At 36.5% G+C, this 24433-nt stretch overlaps 2 protein-coding genes across 2 annotated transcripts; one reads left to right on the top strand and one right to left on the bottom strand.

The window, feature by feature from the left end:
* Positions 1-514: 514 nt before the first annotated feature.
* LOC113046338 (protein PIH1D3-like) lies at positions 515-2778 on the bottom strand. The gene is made up of 6 exons (XM_026207227.1): positions 2616-2778; positions 2459-2537; positions 2036-2141; positions 1859-1955; positions 1027-1112; positions 515-944 (listed from the first exon to the last, which is right to left on the bottom strand). Exons 1-6 carry the CDS (start codon positions 2700-2702, stop codon positions 815-817), a joined length of 585 nt encoding a protein of 194 aa, XP_026063012.1. The 5' UTR covers positions 2703-2778; the 3' UTR covers positions 515-814.
* Positions 2779-12458: 9680 nt separating this feature from the next.
* LOC113046230 (voltage-gated potassium channel subunit beta-1-like) lies at positions 12459-24022 on the top strand. The gene is made up of 3 exons (XM_026207175.1): positions 12459-13703; positions 20933-20976; positions 23973-24022. The coding sequence occupies exons 1-3, from the start codon at positions 13489-13491 to the stop codon at positions 24020-24022; spliced, it is 309 nt and encodes a 102-aa protein (XP_026062960.1). The 5' UTR covers positions 12459-13488.
* Positions 24023-24433: the final 411 nt, after the last annotated feature.

Below are 24433 nucleotides of genomic sequence, written 5' to 3'. Positions count from 1 at the left end.
ATGGAATATAAAGATTTTTTCCTTGCCTATGATTAGTAGGTAGTCAAGGACTGCTTTGAAGATTTATTTGTAGTTGCGTATTTGCAGCAATAGGGGTAAAAAAATTTTTTTATTTTATGCCAAAAATAATTAGGTTATTAAGTAAAGATCATGTTCTGTGAATATATTTAGTAAATTTCCTAACACTTTTTGATAGGTAATATGCATTGCTAAGAACTTCATTTGGACAACTTTTAAGGCGATTCTCTCAATATTTAGATTTTTTTGCTCCATCAGATTCCAAATTTTCAGATATTTGTGTCAAATTTTCCAATCCTAACAAACCATGCATCAATGGAAAACTTATTTATTCAGCTTTCAGAATATGCAGACACCTCAATCGACCCTTATGAGTGGTTTTGTGGTCCAGGGTCACTTTTATGGTGAAATCTTCTAATTGGCTAAGCCAATACAGTTGTATAATTCATACAGTTTGCTTTAAACTATTATTTGATAACACAAAGAGAAGCAATCATGAAATAAAAGGATTCACCATTTTATTACACTTACAAAATAATTAAAACAGTTTTATAATACTGAATAACTAAACAGGCACCTGTTCCTTTCCCCCTGAATTGAGTTGATTTTAAAAACATTATATATTTGTTTCCTGGTTCTGGTGTTAATTGATAAGTGAGGTAACTCATGGGTCATATTTCATGGGTTGGATTTAAGACTGTCAGTAAAAGGCTGCAGAGCTGTATCTGTAGAAGTTGTCCACACTGTCTATTCTGAACTGACGCAGCTCATGGTTCTGTCACTCTTTCTGTTTCTCTCATGTCAGGTTGATGCAGTCCATTGGTCTGTTCATGGGCAGTGTGATCTCCAGTTCTTCTCTCTCTACAATGAATCTGGCATTCCCCTCCTGTTTGTGCACTGGGTGAGGCAGGTGAAGGCCCAACTTACTGAAACAAACAAGATGCACAGATATTTACTTATATAGTGAATACTAGATCAAAACAAAAAAAATCCTAATAGTTTACTTACTACTTTGGAGTTCTGAGATCAAGAAATGTCTCCCTCACATCCAGAACCAAATCAGATGCTTTTGTATCTGGCAGTTTAACTCTTACCTTGCATGAGAGAAAAAAAGAGAGATTTTGTTAGATTAATTTGACAATGCAACTGTTAAAATGAAGATCAACTCATTCAATTGAGGACAGACAAATGCATTTATTCCAATCAGCCTTTGCTATCTGTTTTTAATGCACCATCAAAGCCAACTTTATCTCTTTCATGAGAAAGGATGTTTCAAACCCCAGCCGTTTTTTCTTTCCATTAAATTTCATTACTGAATTTTAAGTTTTAGATCTTTGAAACTTTACATTGGTTTAAAAAGTTTGGAATTCATAGTGTGGAAATCCACAAAACTTGAGTTGAGAGTTAACTACTTACTCAATATTTCTTAACAGTTGTGCTAATCACTCTGCATTTAAGTGAACAGTAACTCTTCAGAAAGGTCCATGCAACTCTTAAGCAAAATAGTTCACCCAAAAATGAAAATATGCAGAAGAAATAAAATCCATATATATATATATATATATAGAGAGAGAGAGAGAGAGAGAGAGAGAGATGAAAAGATGATAGCAATGGTTTAAAGTTGAAAATGTTTTGATGGATTTGTTTAATTACAAACACACAGCTTTTTACTTGGCAAGACATTCATTGGTAAGATGGAGGTTTTTGGGGAGGATTATAGTGATGTTTCTAAACAATGTATTCTTTGAAGTAAATGTAACTTTGCTAACACTTTTATTTAAGAACTCTTATAAAGATGCTATTAATGTTTAAAATGTAATGAGTTAATAATAAAGAGTACCAGCATGCTGTCACAACACATGGATGAAGGGTCCTTTCTGCTCAAGCCAAGAAACAAATCTTCAGTCCCAACTGACTGCTTCAGCACAATCTCATACCTAAACAAAGAAAAACACACAGTGAGTGGCCAGCTTAATTACATCTCATGTGATTCTGTCATGCATGTCTTTTGTTTTACTCTGGCTGTGGCCGTGGGTCGGTGAGGTCATCAAAATGTGCTCCCTCAGTCACTTCATCCTCATCCCAGATGTTTTTGCTATTCTTCTTCACATAGGCAGTGCTACCTTAATGGAAGAGAGAGAGAAAGAGGATATAGAAAGAGGATGCTTTAATGTTCTCAAAAGTAAACCCATAAGTAGCAGCATGACAATAACGTGACGATTTTTCACAAGTTCAAAGAAATTGTAGATACATTTAAAAATATGTAAATTATTTATGAAGTAAATAAAATAAAACATTATATCATCTATTAAATATTTTTTATTATTTTACTTATTTATACAAAATAACTTTTAAACGTATGATAACATCAATTTATATTTTGCGTTATATTGCACATTATTGCCTTACATCTATGATATATAACATAAACAGAGTATACCCTCTTTGTTCTTTTTTTCCGAAGGTGCAGCAGGAGAGCCGATATGTCCCGGGCCCATCCTAGCCATGGGCTTCACTTCCTAAAAAAAGAAGATAATTCATCAACTTGCATCCGTGCGCAAACGTTTTACAAAACAGCGCTTGATAGCGGTTCAAACCTGGAGATCTTCTTCGTCATCTTCAGGGTTTGGAGAGAGCAGAGCGGATAGCGCCTGGAGATCATGCACGGACGCGAGACCCTCCATCTCTGTTATTCGGAAAGTTTGGACTGGAAGACGACAGTGAGTTTTATATGCTTACGCTGCTCTTCCGGGTACTTTGTTTAGCGTTTCCATGGTGACTGCACGCCGCGTTTTCTTATTTGAATAACATGGCGTAAAACTTTCAGTGGTGGACAGTAACGGAGTAGCTTTACTTCGTTACTGTACTTAAGTACATTTTTCAAGTATCTGTACTTTACTGAAGTAGTTTTATTTTGAGTAACTTTTACTTTTACTTCACTACATTCCAAAGCATCGTACTTTTAACTTCACTACATTTCATAAAACATATCGTTACTCCCTATAATGCTCCGACACGCAGAAGCGGTGTCTGATTCATCATGAACGAACTGAGTCTTTTCAAAATAATCCTTTAAATCGGATCGCGAATCGCACCAAACGATTCGTTTACGAATTAGAATGATCCGATTGCAGCTGTTCTGGAGTCGACCACTCACTGATTCAAATGAACCGTTCAGTGTGAGTCTACAGAAGTAAGAACCGGGAGATATTGTAAGCGTGCGTCTGATGTTGCTAAAAGTAAGTTATTAATGTCGGAATTTAGGATTAATTATTGTAACTGAAAATCATATTTTTTATTATTTATTTTATATTTTTTATTTTGATAATTTAGAATTATTACTGAAATACAACCTTTTTTTGTTTCAAACAGTTCATTGAACAATAATAAATGAAGTACCTGAAGCTGACAATGAAGTAAATGTATAATAATTAGCAAAGATGATTAATTTAGCGCTGTAAACGCGCGTGTGAGGGGCGGAGACGCGCAGCGGAGCGTCAGACACGCTTGAGGACCAAACACAGCAGAGTGGTAGGAAACTTCACTCCTCTCTCTTTTACTATAGCGATTTATTTTTAGATACGTGATCTGAGTCTTTCATAGAGTTGTAGAGTTAAAGTTATTAGAGAAATAGAATTATTTTTTACATTCTTTGGTCGAAGTTTTCAGATCGGCAATTCGGAGCCTGTTCGCGACTCTGTTGATTCAGATCGGCACTTCGGAGCATGTTCGCGACTCTGTTGATTCAGATCGGCACTTCGGAGCATTTTCGCGACTCGGTTGATTCAGATCGGGACTTCGGAGCATGTTCGCGACTCGGTTGATTCAGATCGGCACTTCGGAGCATGTTCGCGACTCGGTTGATTCAGATCAGGACTTCGGAGCCTGTTCGCGACTCGGTTGATTCAGATCGGCACTTCGGAGCATGTTCCCGACTCGGTTGATTCAGATCGGCACTTTGGAGCATGTTCGCGACTCGGTTGATTCAGATCAGGACTTCGGAGCCTGTTCGCGACTCGGGTGATTCAGATCGGCACTTCGGAGCATGTTCCCGACTCGGTTGATTCAGATCGGCACTTTGGAGCCTGTTCGCGACTCGGTTGATTCAGATCAGGACTTCGGAGCCTGTTCGCGACTCGGTTGATTCAGATCGGCACTTCGGAGCATGTTCCCGACTCGGTTGATTCAGATCGGCACTTTGGAGCATGTTCGCGACTCGGTTGATACCGATCGGCACTTCGGAGCATGTTCGCGACTCCGTTGATTCAGATCGGCACTTCGGAGCCTGTTGGCGACTCGGTTGCTTTTTTTTTAGACGAGTAACGTTAGACAGACATGAATGTTTATTCAGAACGGTACTGAAAATAAGTAAATATTGTAGCTGATGCTAAATGTCTAGCAGGCTTGCTGGTGCTAACTTGAGGTAATTTTTATAAATAATGTCCAAATATTTTTATTCAACCACCTATATATATATATATATATATATATATATATATATATATATATATATATATATATATATATATAGATAGATAGATAGATAGATAGATAGATATAGATATATAGATTACATCTGGGGAGAAAAGAAAGGATGTGATGTTCAGAACATGGTAACTACAGTAATTATCAAAGAGGGGAAGAGATGCACCCCGTTTGGCCAGGGGTGTTCTTACACCGCAGACAAGGTTTGAGAAGGAAAAAAATCATTAAGAATAATTATAATAATTATAATTATATTTTCCTTAAGATGTTCTTCCTAACTTCAGGCCTTATTATCTTGTCATATATAACTGTGGTGTTCTGTAAAACCACAAACTTTAAAATACTTTTTTCTTACGGGTGAAGATCAGATTATCATCTCTGTTTTCTCTCAGGTACATCACAGTGTAAGCTTCACAGTGAACATTACTCTCATAAGCGTAGTCCATATCAACAACAAAAATATATCTTGACTCCATATAGTGGTTATTTTGGAAAAAAATCCCAGGTATTTTGAGCAGTAGGATTATATAAAAAAAAAAAAGTGCTAATATAAAATTAAATTAGCCTATATAAAATTGCAAACATCTATCTTTCAGTACTTTTTTACTTAAGTACATACAAAATTGATTACTTTTGTACTTTCACTTGAGTAAAATTGAAAAAGGAGTACTTTTACTTTTACTGGAGTAATATTTTATTATTCGTATCTGTACTTTTACTCAAGTACTTGATTTGTGTACTTCGTCCACCACTGAAAACTTTCGATGCAAAACAGTTATCAATTGCGAATTTACAGCTTAACGTGAAGTCTCAGTTGAGGTTGTTGTATTTTAAAGCATATTTTAAAAAAGAATAAAGTAGTATGTATTTAAAGAATAATTTTTGAACGTATCTCTCTGTCATTTTGCAGTACCAAGTGTCAGACAACAGATGGCAGACAAACCTCGTTTATCTCCAAAAAACAACGAGAAAGTTATAACCTTGAAAAGTCTCTTGTACATGTACCTGTTTTTTTATACAACTAAATCCAACCACTAGAGGGTAGAGTTGGTTTTATTTGACCAGCCCTACTGAAATAAAGTTGAGACTTTTATCTGTGATCAGCAGAAATGTACAGATGGTGTTGGATTAATGCTTCTTATAGGAAAAGAGATCATTAATTTATTCAGAGTCGTTACCTTTTCTTATTTTAGTTTTTAAATGCCAGTTAGATAATGAGAAGTAAACATGTATTATTTTGAGGTCAGTGGTCTTCTCAAAGCATGCTGCCATGTTCATTTTAGGTAAAGATGCTGAGTTGATGACTGAATCTTTATATCAAGTCACTTGACTGGAGTATTTGCAGAAACCAACTTTTCAATATTATTTAGAAAAACTATGTTCACGATCACTCACTTTCCCTCTCCACAGGGTTCAAATCCTAGTCGCAAATCTTTCAAAACATAATTTAAGATTATTTTAAGGGGTCATGCCATGGATTTTTTATGATGATTATTATTTTTATTTTAATATATGCCAGTGAGAAGATGACTATTGGTCACTGTCTTGCTCTGGAGGCAGTGTTTATGCAAACGGCTGCATCCTTGTGACGTCACCTGGCACCTTTGATCCAAGCAAGTGGTTTTCTAAAGGTTATTACATAAATGCTTTTATCATAGATGTCGATGAGGACATTTTAAGTTATGAAACTTGCAGGAATTATTAAGCACACAAAGTCCTCTTCTGTGTCAAAAGATCAAGGGAAATTTGGTTTCTCATTTCATGTCCCTTTTAAGAAATGTCTTTTTTATTAGAGAAATCCCCATCCCCATTTTGAGAAGTGTGAGAGCCATGTCTATTAGCCCACATCAGTCAGGGAAATGGATTGAGTGTGTATGTGTCTTTAAGCATGTGTGGAGGTTTACTAAGTCATTGTCACAGCTGAATTTGTTGCCTGCAGCAGTTAAAGGGGGATCTGTCGAGCTAGTTATCAGTATTCTATTCATGTAGTTTCTCTCTCCACTTCCATGTCTTTCTCTCTCTCTGCGGTATTCTTTCTTTATGGTCATAGATCTCTTTCTGTTTCCCATATTTTCCATGAAAAGATTATTCAGAGACTCTCTCGTCTTTCCTCAGCCCCTCAGTCCTCTTACATGTACACTCTTATTCTGCCATTCTCAGCATTTCTAAATTAAATAGCTGTTTACTACTATGAGTCTAAATTGAGAACTGATTCTGAATTGTGCATTTAATTTGCAAACAGATGTATTTGAATATTATTGCAGCTATAGCAGAGATTTTCGATCTGTTGAAGCTGAAAATGTTGTTGTTTAAGGCAGATTGCTCAAGTACATGCCGAGTCTGTATAAGACTACAAATCTGTTTAAATGAGTCTGAATTCAAATGCAAGGCCATTAAAGCTTGAATTCAGAACAAATCTGTTTATGTAGTTAATTAATAAAGAACAAACCTGTGCATGTGAGTCTACACTGAGAACAAATCCATGTAAGTGAATCTGAATTAATAACCAATCTACATAGTGGAATCTGAATTGAGAACAAATCTATGTAGGCGACAGTCAATTGAGAACAAATCTATGTAGGCGAGTCTGACTTTAGAACAAATCTGCGTTGGCAAGGCTGAATTGAGAACAAGTCATCATAGGCGAGCTTGAATTGAAAACAAATATTCGTAGGTGGTCCTAAACTGAGAACAAATTTACATAGGTAAGTCTGACATGAGCAAAAAAGTATTTTTTTAAGTACTCAGTCAGAATTTGATTACGCCATATTTAAGAAAGTCTACATTTGAATGTTTTTGTGATTCTGAGTTTGAAATTATTTAAATAAGAATTTTGAAGATTAATGGAAGGAGGAGGAGGAGTACACAGAACAAAAACTCACATAGAAAAACAACAACAACAACAAAAGAGAGAGCATCATCTAATAGAAAAGGCTGTTTTCATTGTGTTGAAACAGAGGTAATAAGAGCCACGCTGCACCATCTCATATGTGTGTTCTTCTGGCTGAAATTCTCTTCATACCATTCCACTGATCTGATCTGATGTCAGAAATATGGGAGAAGCTTTTCCCAGCTTATCCCACCAAAGGAGCTGGCAGTCAGCGCCAGAACCCATGCAAGAGCTCATTTTGTTATTTAATTAACAAATTACCAAGAATAATGCTGTGTCATAACCCAATGCTTTTGAAAGCTATGTTTAGAAGTTAATTGAAAAGTAATTGAGTTGTAGATCCAGCTGCCACTGCCACTTGTGTGTGTCTGTGTTTGTGTGAGCATATGTGGGAACATGAGGATTTTAGATGACTTACAATTCTATCTCCCATTGTTCACTGTAATGCCATGAAGTCAGAAAACCCATGACTGGATGGTACTAAAGGATTACAATTCCATGTGTGATGTTCCGTATTTGGATTGGCCTGAGCTGGCCGCAGCTATTTGCACAGACTGATAGCTTTGTGTACTCATATAAAACTGCCAAGGTGGAAAAGTTCTCAAAATTTTATGACCGCATTGCACGTTTGGGTGAGTTTCGGCAAAATGTACCTATACAAGGCAGCTTGCAGCGAAATTCACGTCCCTAGGCAGAGAAGAACCCCAGGCCGCTTCTTCCAGAGACAGGGGACAGGATTGAGCTCACGCCACACTGCAGGTTGTCCCCACTGGGAAGGCAGATCCAACTCTGCTCTGGAGCTGCAGCAGCTGGGGCATTTCTTGCAGATCCATGGGTATTCCTTACTGGAATCTGTAGGCGCCAACAACAAAATGATCTACAGGTACATATTAGTTTTTACATATTACTTAAAAGCATTTATGACATAGGAACATACATTTATACTTAATGTTGTTTAAATCTAGCTTGTGAGAAAGTGTCCAAATTGACTGCAAACAAATATGAAAATTGGAAACTTGTTGACTTAATTTCTTATACCAAAAACATATATTCTTAGCATGTTCTCAAAATGCCACTCTTAAATGATCATGTAGAAACGTTTAGAGGATGTTTAAGCTAGGCTGAAATTGATGTACTATAAACAATCCTGAACTTACGCTACCATTCAAAAGTTTGGGGTCAGTAAAAAAAATTGTTTTTTAAAAAAATTGTCTTTATGTCCATTAAGGATTTATAAATTTTTTATCTAAAGAAATGCAGTAATATTGTAAAATATTATTATACAATTTAATAAATTACAGTTCTGTTTGAATATACTTCCTTTGAATATATTTAATATTAATGTAATTTTAAAACATGCTTTTTCAGCATGCAATATTGCAGTCTTACATGATGCTTAAGAAATCTTTCTAATATGCTGATTTGGTGCTCAAAAAACATTTTGCATTATTATCCGTTTTGAAAACCATGATGTGCTGATTAATAATTTTGTTTAAATCAAATGCCTTTTTCCAATATCCTTTTATGAATAAGAAAGTTTAATACCACACTGGATGGTTCAATTTACATATTAATTAATAAAAAGCAACCCTTAGCAACTCTTTGAAAGGTAATATATTTCCTGAAACCTGTTCTGATTTTATTAATTTCAGCTGTTGTTTATACATGGTGGAATTTTCATTTTAGGTAGAACTATCCTTTTAAAGAAAAGTAAATTGGTTTGTAGTTGAAAAGTCATATTCAAGTAACTACAAATGATCCAAAATAATACTTAAGTATAATTCGATTGCTCAAGTACATCCCTGATTTTATGAACATCCCATTCAACACTGGTTCATTTTGTAGTCATGTGTTTGAACTGTTATCAGCTACGGTTAGTAATATTCATTTACTTGCACATTTATTCATCATACAAAATAAATGATACTACCCATAACGGCTTACACAAGAGAATTAGCGAATTAAATGAGCCATGGATTCAGTATCTGAATAAATGAAGCAGTTGGGATTTACAGTAATAGAGTTCACAAAGCAGGAAAAACAAGGCCAAAGTGTTTAACCGAGATTCAAAATATGTAAAAACAGGTTTTCAAAAGCATGTTTGCTGCTTTTCAATTACATTCTTGACATGTTTATTGTATATGTAGACACTTTGCATTTTTAGAGCATGTCTTTTGGAATAATGACAAGAACCCATACTGTATAATCAGTGCATGAAAGCATGTGTCAACGATCAAAGGTTTTGTTTATGAGTAGAAACCCCAGTATGAGTCAGAGGTGTTGCTCTAGCCATCAAAGGAGGGTCTAGCGCTGGGTAAAATAAAGCTATTAGCTCTGATTAGCAGCCAGCTTGATCTGCTTTGACTCACACTGGTTTTTTATGCTAATGACTAGCAATACAACTAATCCCATATGACAGCAGGGATTATTCGGAGGGGAAAGAGGGAGAGAGATGAGGGTTAGGTACATAGCTGTGCAGAAGGAAAAAGTCATTATGTAGACAAAATGTAAATTTGTTCTTACATAATCCTGTCATATTTAATGAAGAGGTGAAAAGCATATATTATCAATTATAGGGTTCTGTACAACTAATAGTCATGGCCAGTGACTGACAGATTTATACTGTGAGTATACGAGCCATGATGAGACCTGTTACAGCCTATTAATGTGTGTGCTACAGACCAAAATAATATTCTTTTATATCTTTTTATCTTTTTATTACGCTTTTTGATATTAAAGCCATAGTTCACCCAAAAATTTAAATTCTGTCATCATTTTTACACATTCAAGTTGTTCCAAATCTGTTTGTGTTTGTTCTGTTGAACAAAAAAAAGATCTGAAAAGCATAACTCTCCAGGAAAACAAAGTCAGTCATCAACATTATGCTGAATGAATTATGACAGAATTTTCATTTTTAGGTGAAGTATCCCTTTAACACATGATAGCAGGTTAATCTTCCTGAGTTAAGTGTAATAATTATAATTAATTATTATTAAGTTTTTTAATTTTTCATGGTAACTCATTCCAGTATATCACACAATATTAAAATATTGGCTTAAGATTTGCTTTAATTTTTAACATATTTACTGATAGAAATTGCATTTTTAAAATGCATACAATTTTTTGAAACTGTGTACCATCAGAATTACTTTTTAAACTGATATTTAAACTTAAAAAAAAACTTACAGTTGAGATTATGACTAGAAACAAAATAGTAAAAATTGCTTAAAAAGACTAACATTGACAGTAGCAAATTTACTTTATAATATTAAGTCATATTCAAAATTCTAAATATATTTATATTTAATTAATTATTCTAATAATTATACTGATTTTTCCTAAATATAAAATAGATGGGTGCTATGTGTGTGTACTGTTTTGCTCTAAACATCAGAACAAATAAAAATATGCCTTTACCTGTTGAAATGTAGTGAAATAAAGTCTATAATAGGAAAGAACTTTTAAAAAGAGCCAACAGAATTACACATTTTAATATCAGCCAACTAAACTCAGTTCAGAAGGCTAAATGGTCCCCCCGGCTCCAGTGCCGATGGTTGTATCTATTACATTTCACTATCTTATAGTGCAGCCCACATCAGATTTAATTGTGTTCTTAAATCATTTACTTTCTCAACTGTTATTAGTGAGGAGAAACTTATGAAAATGTTATCTGGATAAGACGTCCAAAATGAGGGAGCGAAGTCCTCGGAGGGCTCTTGCAAAACCATGTTTGACTAAACTAATTTCCTGTTAGAGCTCTTTATTTGGACGAGAGCGTAATAAAGTGGGTGATCTCTGACTGAGTCTCATTATCAGGGGGACGTTTAGAGAGATGGTTGTCTCAGGGTGCCAGAATAGTTGTTCCATCAGGGGACGCCAAAGTGTGACAGTCTCAGATTAAGCGCTCTTAAATGACACACTTACACAGTTAAGACTGTCAGAGAGAGTTGGGCTGTGCAGCTACAGTCCTGGAGGAGTTTAGCTCCAGCACCTTTGTGGGATTTCAGTCCAAGTCTGTTTGCTTTGAGGTCATCTATATGTGTACTTTGGAAAGTTGAAACATTTTAAATGCCAAAGTCTTAAAAAATGTTTCAGCAAATAATACTTTTACTTAGTCTATTTTTGCTTTGAAAGCAAAGCCACAGCGGAATCATAACAACATGAAGTAGTTTTGTTAATGATCTAATTGTTTGCGTGAATTATTTAGTGACTCACTGATAAGGACAGTCACTTGTTTCATTGCTAAATAAATCACTGTTCTCGTGAATGATTTCATTACTCACTCATAAAGGCAGTCACTTATTCAGTTCTTGTTTATTTTATAAAATTATTGTTTATTTTTTTATTATTTTTTTATATATATATATATATATATATATATATATATATATATATACATATATATATATATATATATATATATATATATATATATATATATATATTTGGTAGTTTTATATATTTGGTTATATTTAAATGGCCGTTCTATAAATTCTCTAAATTGTTTTCTATCAGTCGTTATGACAAGGTTTCAGGCTGGTTCTGTTTTTTCCCACATATGACGTTAGATTCCGTCAGGTTCTAGTTTGTTATTCCTAGAAACCAAACTTATTTAATGTGAGAGTCTGTGTCTACTCGCTCAGAGAGAAAATAAAAACATTTTCAGGTTCGATCATATCTGAGCACAACAGTCAGTTTGGATCACATGGTCTTGTTTAAGGGGCCAGATTCAGACTTTAATTTGATGTCTAGTTTTGAGCTCCTTCACTGAACGGCATGTTTTGTTAAGTCATTGTTATAAACCCACTGCAGCACAAGGATGTTTCGAGGAAAGCAGTGGCACACATGTGCCAAGTGCATTGTGGGACATTGTGTGACCTGATAGGAGGCTCGTTCGCTTCTTTAAGGATGGTTAAGCTCAGCTTTCACATTAATGCTGCATGTTGTGTTTCATTTGACAACCAGATGTCAGTAACATTAGACAGTAACATCATTCAGGGGTTTAATATATGCTAAAAAAAAATCAAGTCCAATCAATGCTTCACTGTTCCATCACACCCTTTTTTCAAGTTTTCGCAGTGGACTACATGTGACACACTGCGAAATGAGAATGACATCTGCATTATAAACGTATCCAAGCGTATCACACTCACACATACACACATAGTGTCCCATCCAGATGGATTGTCTTCACTCTCACTGTTGAGCGCAGCACTGAGCCGCTGGTGAGAGACTGCAGTTATTTCAGTCTCATTGCAGTCTCTCTCTCTCTCTCCATCTCCCACTCTCTCTCTACTCCCTCCTTACGTCCCTGATTGAGCATCATTCTCACATGCAACGCTTTCATGCCTCCTCTTTCACACTCACTCTCTCTCTCTCAATCTCCTCTCTTTCACTTACAGCCCCAGTGATCATGCCGCATCCCCCTCTCTCTCTGTCCTCTCCTCTGCCTGTCTGCTTTCGTTTACATATTTCTTCATCAAACTGACTGTTTTCAGTGCCAGCCGAACTGCATTCGCCTGTTTTTGGAAAGAGGACATTTAGATGCGGGACGCTGGGTATTTTTCACCTTGCAGCTCGCTCATCGGGACGGCTTTCGGGAAGGTCGTCCGGTTCTGTCCTGGAGTTTCAGCAATACATCGATCATCCGGGTTTGCAGCCCACCAGAGTCCTGGAGTCTGTTGCATAGCTGTGTGTCTCCTGCGGTGCACTCGGACTGCTCTTATAGTCTCGGTGAGGAGCGTGGGCTGAAGAAAACCCCCTCAGCCCGTCATAAGCCAGAGGAGGAACACCACTGAGGGTCAGCTAAGATCAGTGAAGGGGAAAGCGTGACAGAAGGAGGCAAAACGAAGAGAAGTGTGAAGGGCACAATAGCATCTCACAGGTTAAGAAAAGCATCAAACGGCGGGATCAGCTCCTGTTGGGAAAGAGAGCAAGAGTTTTAGAAAGAGAGAGGCAGGCTTTGATTCATAAACTAGTGACTATAAACTCTTCAGTATTTGAGAGCCAATCCAGAACTCCATCCTGACTCTCAAAGACTTCCAGGACGAGCTGTGTCAGGTTTTCCAACTCAAGTTACTTTGCTGTTAACAGCCATGCAGGTGTCCTTCGCGTGTACCGATCACGGGTTGAAGGCCCCGCGTACCAGCGAGCCTAACAAGCAGAACACGTCGAGTCCGAACACGGCCAGCGCGGCACGGGCACGGTTTCGAACGGTGGCACTGATTGCCCGGAGCCTGGGCTCTTTTACACACAGGCACCACATTTCCCTGAAAGAGTCCACTGGAAAACTCACCGGCATGAAGTACAGGTATAGAAAACTTCTGGCAACCACCGAAAACTGGATGATAGCGCTGTAAAATATCAGTTCTGACACAGTTTGAGTGAGTCTTTTGAGTAATTTGTTTTATAAACAGGTATAGTTTATAGTTTTGATAACTCTGATCTTTGTCTTTCATTTTCATTCTCAAAAAGACATGGAAAAGGTTTCTATGAGAATAGCAGTGCTGTGAATGAACAAATTTTATAACTCATTCTAGTAAACCCTGTCCTTGAAATCTTAAAGGAATAGTTCATCCAAAAACTGAAAATCCGTTAATTTTCTCACCCTCATGTCATTTCAAACCTGTATGCATTTCATTCTTCTGTAGAACACAAAAATAAAATTTAAAAAATGATATTTTGAAGAATGTTAATTACCAGCTTCAGTTCCCATTGACTTCCAGTATTTTTTGTCCATGCAATGGAAGTCAATGGGAATCGAAACTGGTTGGTTATTTAAAATATATATTTTTTTACATTCCACAAAAGCAAGAAAGTCTTGCAAGTTTGTAATAACATGAGAATAAGTAAATTATGACAGAATATTCATTTTTGGGTGTTTAGTTCATGAAAAAGTGTTTTTTGTTTGATGGATAATAATGTGAGTTGGTGGAGTGATTGATGAAGTATAAAGTATATTGTGATTGGCTCCATTAAGTAGATTACTTTTTTTGTTACGCGCTCAAAATGAAGAGCGTCTTTTTTCTTTCTTTTTTTTTTTGTCTTGTGTGTGAAATAGTGAATTGGAGGAAAGGCTGAAGCAGAGAGCTGAAAACATTCAGTGTGTGTGTGTTTGTGAATTTGAGGGGGAAGTGTGAACTAATGGTTTTTGTGCTGGAAATAATTAATTGCATCTGAGACACAAGTATACCACAAGCATGCAACAGTTATCGCATATCTGCTAGTTTCCATAACGACAGAAACTGGCGGTTTGCTTGCACATTACTCTAATTGGACACATTAGCTGTCGGACAGGGGTCATAATTGGGCAGTAGGGTAAACCTGATCACCCTCGGCTGACGTCCAGCTTCACGCACTCATGTTTGACATTTATTATTTTCCTACATTTTCATTGATTAATTGTGTGATTTAAATTGCCGTATCGTGAGGAAATTAGCTTGTCCTGATCTTTTGAAATAAGATTTAGCTGTAGTATTAATAATATATGGTCACTTTTAGAAGAACTGATAATAATATTAAATGCAGGGGAACATTTTCCTGCTTTTCCCTCCTTGTTTGTATCTCCTGCCGCTATATCCTTTCCGAAGGATTCCAGTGTTAGGAAAGTGTTGCTGAAGTTTATTATTAACCAGGTCCTTGTCAGGTTAGTCTGACCTTATGAGTTTATGTGGCAGATTTCGGCAAGGATTGTTTTGTTAACATGACAATGTAATGCATTGCAGAAAGGTTGTTACTGAAATATGGAGCAACACAAACATTTGACCAGTCCAGTGCTCTATGTACACAGAGCTGTTCATTTTACATGCAAATAGTCTGTTTACATAGTCTTAAAGGGACAGCAGTCTTTTTAATTTTAAAGGTGAGATGAAAGGGTGGAAATTGTTTAGATGTTTTGTGTTTTTAAGAAAGGGTGAGAAAATAGCCATGCAAAGTAATGACTTGACAATTATGATTTTGGTGCAACATTATTTCATATCATATATATTTATTATTTATCTCACTCTCATTTCAATCAAGGCATCCGAGGCTTACAGGACATTCTTCTTGCTGAGGAATCTTATAGGTTGTTTTCACAGGGCAAAGTTAACCATGAGTAATGGCCCTCTGTTTATCTGTATATGTCGGATGTCCTGGAGAACAAATATCTGTCTCTGTGGTTTAATCATCTGTCACTCACTATGATTTCATCTTTAGAAATAGCAATTGCTCTGACAGCGTAGGACCTCAGGTCTTTTGTAAACATTACATTTGTGCAGAAGAAGTGCTGCTTATATTTAAACATCTTTCTGATGCATCAAAGTGTGCGCCTTTTTAAGAGTTTGTGTCTTTAGTCAGTGGTCAGAATAAATGTAATTGAATAAATGTGTGGCATGGAAGTAAAGGTTGCTGTTGCATCTCTGGATTTGTTCTACTGCATGTGCTAATGGCAAATATTGAGAAAGTATACATGCGATAAATATGTCTTACTGTATTTTGCATAATTTACATATTTATTATATTATATTATATTATATTGGAATTCTAAAAGTTTTCTCTTATAAATGTTACTGACAAATTATTTATTAATTTACTCTCACTCAAAAAAGAAAGAAAAAAGATGGCTCTCAATTGGGATTTGAGCATTAATTTTGGAACCTGTGTCTGCTTAAACTTATAACCCTAACTAATCTGAGCAATAAGGCTTTTTTCGCTCACTTGCTTTCTGACTGTATAGATGACAAGAAGGCTTAAAATACATTTTTAAGAACCTTCGATGTCCACAGATTTGTAAAGTCCATATCTTAATGTGTCTACAGGATTAAGCATTAGCATTATGTGTGTGTTTTTGTATCTTTCTCTTGCATTTGCTCAGTTAATAAAAGTGTAATTTGGCCTGGTATTTCTGAATTCCCAGCTCTAAAACTAACAGTTGCAGTGTTTCATGGTTCACTGGCCAGCGCTGCAGTCCAGATGGGCAGTCGTGCTGCATGTGTGTGTGTGTGTGTGTGTGCATTTGTCCTTGTCATTGTATTTGTGTGTGGGCTTCTGTTTTCTTGGCCATTGGCCTATTAGAATCAATCAGTGTATGTGTTAGTTTTATTTAGCTTGTAAGCATTTTTCTTCACAACATAATGGCTAATGTGTGTGTTTTTGTATATAAATGGAACACAGGCAGCTGTGTTCCAGAATTTTCTGAAACACAGGCGAAGGAGACCTCATAGATGCCCAAAAGGCCACAACAGTCATATATCACTTTTGCATTTCCTCTGGTTTGTTGGGAGAGACTTTTGTGATAATGCGTTATTAGCCAGGTTTTCAGATACAGTATATTTACCTGTGTGAGGCTGCCTGTGCATAGTCCATAAACAAATAATGTTGTATTGTTACATACTGACATTCAAATTCATATGACTTACATCTATCTATCTATCTATCTATCTATCTATCTATCTATCTATCTATCTATCTATCTATCTATCTATCTATCTATCTATCGTTAGTTCATGAGTTCGTTAGTTAGTTAGTTAGTTAGTTAGTTAGTTATAAGGTAGGCAGGTCAATTAGGGCAACATTAGGGTGAATGGATAATGACATATTTTTCATTTTGAGTGAACTATGCCTTTAATTGTCAGATGAGCTCTGGGCTGCTTAGACTCTGCTGAGGGACTAAACCTGATTCTGCTGGAGAGAGAACTGAGGAACATCCTGTGGTTTTTAGAAAATCCTGTTACCCATCTGTAAATCATCATATTGTGTTATTCATTTGCTGATGAGGCTTAATAGTTTTGTTTCAGAACGATTTAATTTTTATTATAAAAGGCTGCGCACACACACAGTGGTAACATCGTTCAAATCCCATCCGCACACACACACACACACACTCACACACACACACACACACACACACACACACACACACACACACACACACACACACGCACACACACACACACACACACACACACACAAACACACACACACACACACACACACACAGTAGTTCGTTATCACACTCTGCAGCAGTCCCCTGACTGCTCTAAACTCGTTATCAATTCTGTTTTACAATGACTACAGTATCACTAGAAACAGTAATGAGGCCTCACACTCGCACACACTCTCACAAGCTCATACAATAATTACTGAAATGCTTAAAGCAGGTGAACGCATCCAGATTTAATGGTCATACTGATAAATAATCGAGTGCATCTGTCAGGCTCTCCAAATGCTGCATGTTGTTATTGTTGTAATGTTTTTTTTCTTTGAATGGGACATCGGATGCCCATTTTCAACAAGTTGGTATGATTCTTTAGGATCTTCATAAAATGTCTGCAACATACTTAGTTTAAAATTCCTCAATGGTTGTGTAAAAGAACAAATTTTTTCCTGGTCGAAAACAGCTCTGCTCACAGCCACCCATTTCGATGCATATCTCTTTAAATGATAATGAGCTACTGCTCACTCCACCCCTCTCTCAAACTACAAATGAGACATTGTTGTAGCTGGCATTACATTAAATGCTATGTTATTTTTATAATATTATGGCACTGAAATTCATGAATCATAGTATGTACAGTATATGCTACTCAAAGGTACTTCTAAGGTATTCTGAAAAACAAATATCATGGTAACATATCCAAAAAAAACATGGTGTTAGTTATGTGGTAAACCAGTATACTATTATGTGTCTAAAATGTGGTATCAGCTAAGTTACCATTGTGCAATGTTCAGAATAACATGTCATTTCTGTGGACACATGGTGATGTCATGCTTTGTAACTCATAGATGTGATTCTGTATTTTGTGTTATGTGTGTTTTGAGCATCCAGTCAAACAACAACAAAAAAAAACCCTGTCATGCACAAACAAATCAGACCTGCTTTCCTGTCAAGACACATGTTCTTCACACACCTTCCTCTGTACAATATCAGTTAAACGATACATACAGTTTCCATTGCCTTTCTGAGGCATTTCTGAGCTTTTTTGTCATGCAGTCTCTCAGCTCTCTGACTCAGCTCGCTGTGATGAGGAAGGATCTGTTGATACCCAGCAGCGTGCATGTCTGCTACCCAGAAAAAAGATGCACACCCTGTTAAATTATATATGTCTGCCGCTGAGAATGTGCTGTGGTTGTAATGTCACACAAACTAATAATGGCTGGGAGAATGTCTGACAAAAATATCGAGTGGGAGATGATGTTGGGCGACATCCATCGCTTTTGCAACAGCTGCATCGATGTGAAGGATGAAGACGCCATTTATAAAGACAACAGATTTGTCTTATTTCAAACGGCAATAATCTGAGAAGGCTGACCTGCAGGGACAAGATAGAGTGATTAAGTAGGTCAATTTTTTACAGAGTGTATCTGTTAATTTTGTTTCATTCTTGCCTAGATCGTTTAATGGGATAATATGTAGAAAGTTGGAGATGGATCCACTTGGAAGGGATTGTGAACTGTGCATGATGATTTTGTATTCTCTCCATAAACTGAAAAACAAGCGGGTGGGTGTCCGCAAGCCGAAATCATTGTTCTTGGTTTCCCTCCAAATGCATACTAAGTCACTTCCTGCAAGTCAATGCACAGCTGCACAGAAATATTCAAGTACCATGTCTGGTTCTTCCTCCTAAAATATTACTCAAAATGCAGAATATCCATGCTGATCATCTTATTACGATGCAAAATCAGGTTCTGAGGCTGGCAGGTTTGACATCAGGAGCTGTTGCTCTGGTATTTTTAACTAAAAAGAGAATGTGAGTGGTGCAGGATGTTAAGGTGTTGTGGGTGGTTGCCAGGATGTTGCTATGTGGATGTGTAGTGCTTAGTGCCTTGCTATGCGTTTGCTTGTGTTCTCTGAGTGTCTCTATGATACTGCGGGAAATAAATATGACTCAGGTCCCTCCTTCATGATAAGTTTATGGGATTTTTCATCTACCTGTTGGAAATTGTAAATCCGATTGCATAGAAAAGCAATATCACACCTCTCCTCAACAATGTCATTTAGTTCTGCAGCACAAATGAATTACAGGCCAAAATGTATAACTTCAGTGTTTGTTCAGATGGTTGGATTGATGGATGGATGGATGGATGGATTGACGGGTACATATGATGGATGGATGGATGGATGGATGGGTACATATGATGGATTGATGGATGGATGGATTGATGGGTACATATGATGGATTGATGGATGGATGGATTGATTGATGGGTACATATGATGGATGGATGGATGGATGGGTACATATGATGATGGATGGATGGATGGATTGATGGGTACATATGATGGATGGATGGATGGGTACATATGGATGGATGGATTGATGGGTACATATGATGGATGGATGGATGGATGGATGGATTGATGGGTACATATGATGGATGGATGGATGGATGCATATGATGGATGGATGGATGGATGCATATGATGGATGGATGGATGGGTACATATGATGGATAGATAGATAGATAGATAGATAGATAGATAGATAGATGGATAGATAGATAGATAGATAGATAGATAGATAGATAGATAGATAGATAGATAGATAGATAGATAGATAGATAGATAGATAGATAGATAGATATCCTTCTGCATTCAGTAAAACACTACAACTTTTCCCCATAATTGCAGGAAGCAAACAGATGTTTAAGTAATTTGAGGGCAGTAGTGGTGAGCCTAGAACAATCTGGTTTGTGGTGCAAAGCTGCGGTGTGGGTTTAAAGTGAATGAGGTGTTATCTCTGACTCAGCCAGGCATTAAGAGGAAGCCACATATCAGAGTAGAGGAAATTTTAATGATGGAGGAATGGATTGCTGAGGTTTTACTGTAGATTGAGACCAGGGCCGCTGTTAAAGTCACATCTTAACTCTGATGAATAGAGCTATGGCTAATGTATTTTATATTGTAGCCAATAAGATGATCTAAATTGGAGGCTAAAGCCATAAAAAGTTCAAATCCAAGACTGGGGCATAAATACCAGCCAGCCAGCCATTTAGTGTGTGTGCATTCACATGTACTTTTGAAAGCTATTAAAGAGTTTTGTTCTCTGATAATAGCTGTCTTAAATCACTGAAGTGCTGTAAGAGTCACAACGGTCTCTGCAGATCAAATATTCAGTTGTTGTCCACACAGAGAAAATTAAAATGGTTTCCTCTGGGTCCAAAAAGAAAGTCCATTATTCACATGCACCATAGTGGGAGGTCATGAATACTTTTAGAAACCCAAATAGCAGAAACATGCTTGAATGGTTAGAACCTTAGAGATGGCTTTTTATTTAAATTTTACTTTAACTTTTAAAATAAAAGTTTATCGTAATACGGAAACACCTACCCAGAACCAATGTGAATTCATTTATGAAATGGATTTTCACCAAACCATTTTCTGAAAGTTTTTTAAAAATGTTTAAATAAATTATGAGAATACATACATACTAGTTCTTAATTTTATATATTAATGTGTCATTTTTTTATTACATTATGAAATAAAATAATAAAGGAACTGGTGGCACAGAAGTGAAGACACATGAATGTTATGTTAACAAATTTTTCGTTCTCTCCACAGGAATCTTGGGAAGTCAGGACTGCGAGTGTCATGCCTTGGACTCGGTATGCATTTTTTGATTTATAAAGCAGCCATAAACCACCAAAAGGTCACACTGAATATGAGTACCATAGATCAGTGATACATTCACACAGTGCGTTTCAGTGAAGTGCAGGCACCAGTGTGTGTTTAAAGAGTCACATGATCATGAAAATGCTATCCTCCCTCCATTCATATTTAATTCATCATGAATTAAAACACAAGCTCACTAATTGCCTCACACACTCCACACACAGCAGGAGAGTGATGGGTTGATGCTTAATTTATTCTCTCTTCCCTTTTATTTTTACGATTAGATGGTTTCATTAACAAGCCATGTGAATGCAAACATAATGACTGTATAAATCTGTTGTTGACTTCTTCTGAGATAAAAACGCAGTGTGGCTTATATAGCAGCCGGTTCTCATGGTTCAACAGGACTCATGGACGACTACACAAGAGAACATGCCTAATTCAGTTCACCTCAATCTGTTTTATTTTTATCATTATAAACCAGTGCAAGACACCCAAGGAAATTACAGCAGTGTCAGTTTATTGATTAATTAAATGCAGGGATTGTAATGGTGCACTGAAAATTTCGTTTGTTTCATCTCCAAGAGCAAACCACATCTGCTCTCATGAAAACCATAGGGCATTGGCAACTGAATTGTTTGTTGTGGACTGAACTAGAATAAGTGAACTGGATTTTATTGTTGTCATACAACAGGCTTTCAGCAAGAGCATTGGGGAACAAACAGATGCTATTTCCACCATGTAAAAAGCCCCAGGCTTATCTTCACAATGCATTTCCGAGTGGTGTCTCTCCTATCTTAGCTCCGATTCTTGCTCTGTGCAAGTCCTTCCTCCTTCCTGCAACCAAATATACACTACTGTTCAAATGTTTTTTTATATGTTTTTGAAATCTCTTATGCTCACCACAGCTGCATTTATTTAATTAAAATTTAAAACATTTCTATTTTAATATCTTTTAAAATGTAATTTAATCCTGTGATGCCAGGCTGAATTTTCAGCATCATTACTCAAGTCTTCAGTGTCACATGATTCTTCAGAATGAGATGGATTTTAATGTTATTTATTTGCATGTGCTTTCTGTATTATTTTAGCATTTAATAGAGTATGCAAATCAGCAAATAGAGTAAACATGCTTACAAAAGTGGTGCTTTTGACTTGTTTTGTGAATAAAACTCAACCAATTAGTAGCTTCATTTTTTCGCCTTGTTATTCACTGGTGGTAAATTTAGTGATTAAGACTGCGAAAGTGCCACAACTCACCCTGCTTGTAGCTGTTATTTTCCTGGGACGTCAAAGGTCATAGCTACAGGTCAGACATCACAAACATTAGCCACATGATCAAACACAAGAACACTGCAGGCTAATAAGATGTCGGTGCTTTAAACATGCACTTTACTAAATACATGAGGACAGCTTTCAGTTGAAATCACAGAAGCAGCAGTCATTTATTGTATGGGATTGTGTGTGCATATGTGCATGTATCAATGTATGTTCATGTTCATGTAAGTCAGTGGTGCCTGCTTTAAGATATGATGGAGGCACAGTGGAGCCTATAAAAATTTCCCACTGGCGTCCCACTTTTTTCACATGTATTAAGAATCATCCTAAAATGGATAAAATTTGTAAGTTTAAGCACTCTAAATTCATACTGTGGAAACGGTTTTAAAAGTGGTTATTTTTACTATGGAAATGGTACTTTAAAGTGTAATGTTACAAAATTACCTACAATATTTTATTAACAAATCTTGAAAAACTCATATAATTGATAAGGTCTGAGTCTCAACATTTTAAAATGAAAAATTAATTTAGAAAGTTGCAAGAGGTAACATTTGCACAGCTTTGTTGGAATAGCGTCTAAACAAAATCTCAAAAAAGATGGAAATTTTTGTGATGTCAACTTCAAATTCGGAACATAATACAGTAAGATGTATGGCTTTGATTTCATAGCAATTTTTGATTCCAAGATTATTTTAAATGAAAAATAAAATTTTATTGAAGGAGGGTTCAGTTAATAGGTTAAATATTTTAACTAATAAAAGTATAAAATCAGATTAAGTAATGAACATGCCAATTTCTACATTTTACAATTATTTAATGTAAATGAATATAAAATGATTTTGTCGATCAGCTCTAATTCATAGGGAGATCCATGATTAGGCAGAAAGAGCCTGTTATTCCCTTGTTTCTCTCAGTTGTTGAGATGCTGAAGACCCTGTTGCTCATCGTTGCTAACAGAAGCTGTGAACATAAAGTTATCTGGCAGCATGAGGACTGTTACTTCATGTACAAAACTTAAGAAACATGCCAAATGTTCCTTATCACTACGCTAGTGTCACCAAGGGAACGTAACACTTGCAAACGCCCACATTATTTCCTCATTTATCCTACAATTCATAAGCACTTGATCTCCATGGGAACAGCTGATTACCCCCGATGGGTTCACCCTCAAACACATTCGGGCGCCTCATGGGATGCCAATAAATCCCATCACTTTGAAGCCCAAGACACCAGTGTGTGCTGGAGAGATGCTCAACCCGCAGCCGGGGTGAATTTTAGGGTGATAGTAGGTGATTGTGACAGGGATGTGGGGCAGTGACTGCAGAGTCTTACCCTGACAGCAATGAATCATGGGTGCTTTAGACTGCAGGCAGTGTGTGTCAGGCCAAGAATAACAGAGTCCTCAGCAAAACCTGGTGCAGTTTTAACCAAGAATCAACCTCATTTTTGTCTCTTTCTTTGTATGTTGAACTGAAGTGTTTACATATTTATTTTTTTATGTTTTACATTTTCTGTATTTATACAGAATTCTTTATTTTTTTTAACTGGTATTATTGCTATAAAACATTCAGAATCAGGTCTGTGTTTTGTTCTAATCTGTTTGAGCGTTTCTGTGACAGGCACCAGAGCAAATAAATCAAGCTCTACTTGGAGCAAACTTACCTCTGACTCACACTTCATCTCTTTCTTTCGATTTCTTTCTCTCTCTTAGGCACGTGGGTGACATTTGGGGGACAGATTTCAGATGAGGTGAGAATTTAAATTTTTTAGATTCATAACCAGAAAATGAACTCAACAATTATTATAGAGGGTAAACAATCTATTAACTCATTCTAAATTATTTTGTAATATAATATAATAAGGTGTTCAATTCTCTCTTTTTTATATATATTTGTACCCATTATTCTCATTTCTAATTCCACTCTAGACATTATCACAAATTGGGCAGATTTAGTCGAGATAAGCATGTTCTGTGCTGACAGTCTTGGCAGAGAGGAAAGCTCATAGACACATCATGCTGTGGTCTTCCTCATTATTCAAACAATAACATCATTCTGCCAGTGCCCCTTTCTGACACTCACCCAGGACAAATGCACATAAACACTAGCGCTTCTTACATCATAAAAGTCCCCGCAGCAGCAACTTCCCCGACAAGCCTGTCTTTCCCCAGAG

This window comes from Carassius auratus, chromosome 27 (genome assembly GCF_003368295.1).
Source record: "Carassius auratus strain Wakin chromosome 27, ASM336829v1, whole genome shotgun sequence".
NCBI lineage: Eukaryota > Metazoa > Chordata > Actinopteri > Cypriniformes > Cyprinidae > Carassius > Carassius auratus.
The sequence above is the reverse complement of the archived record's forward strand: the minus strand, read 5'-3'. Positions and strand labels throughout refer to the sequence as shown.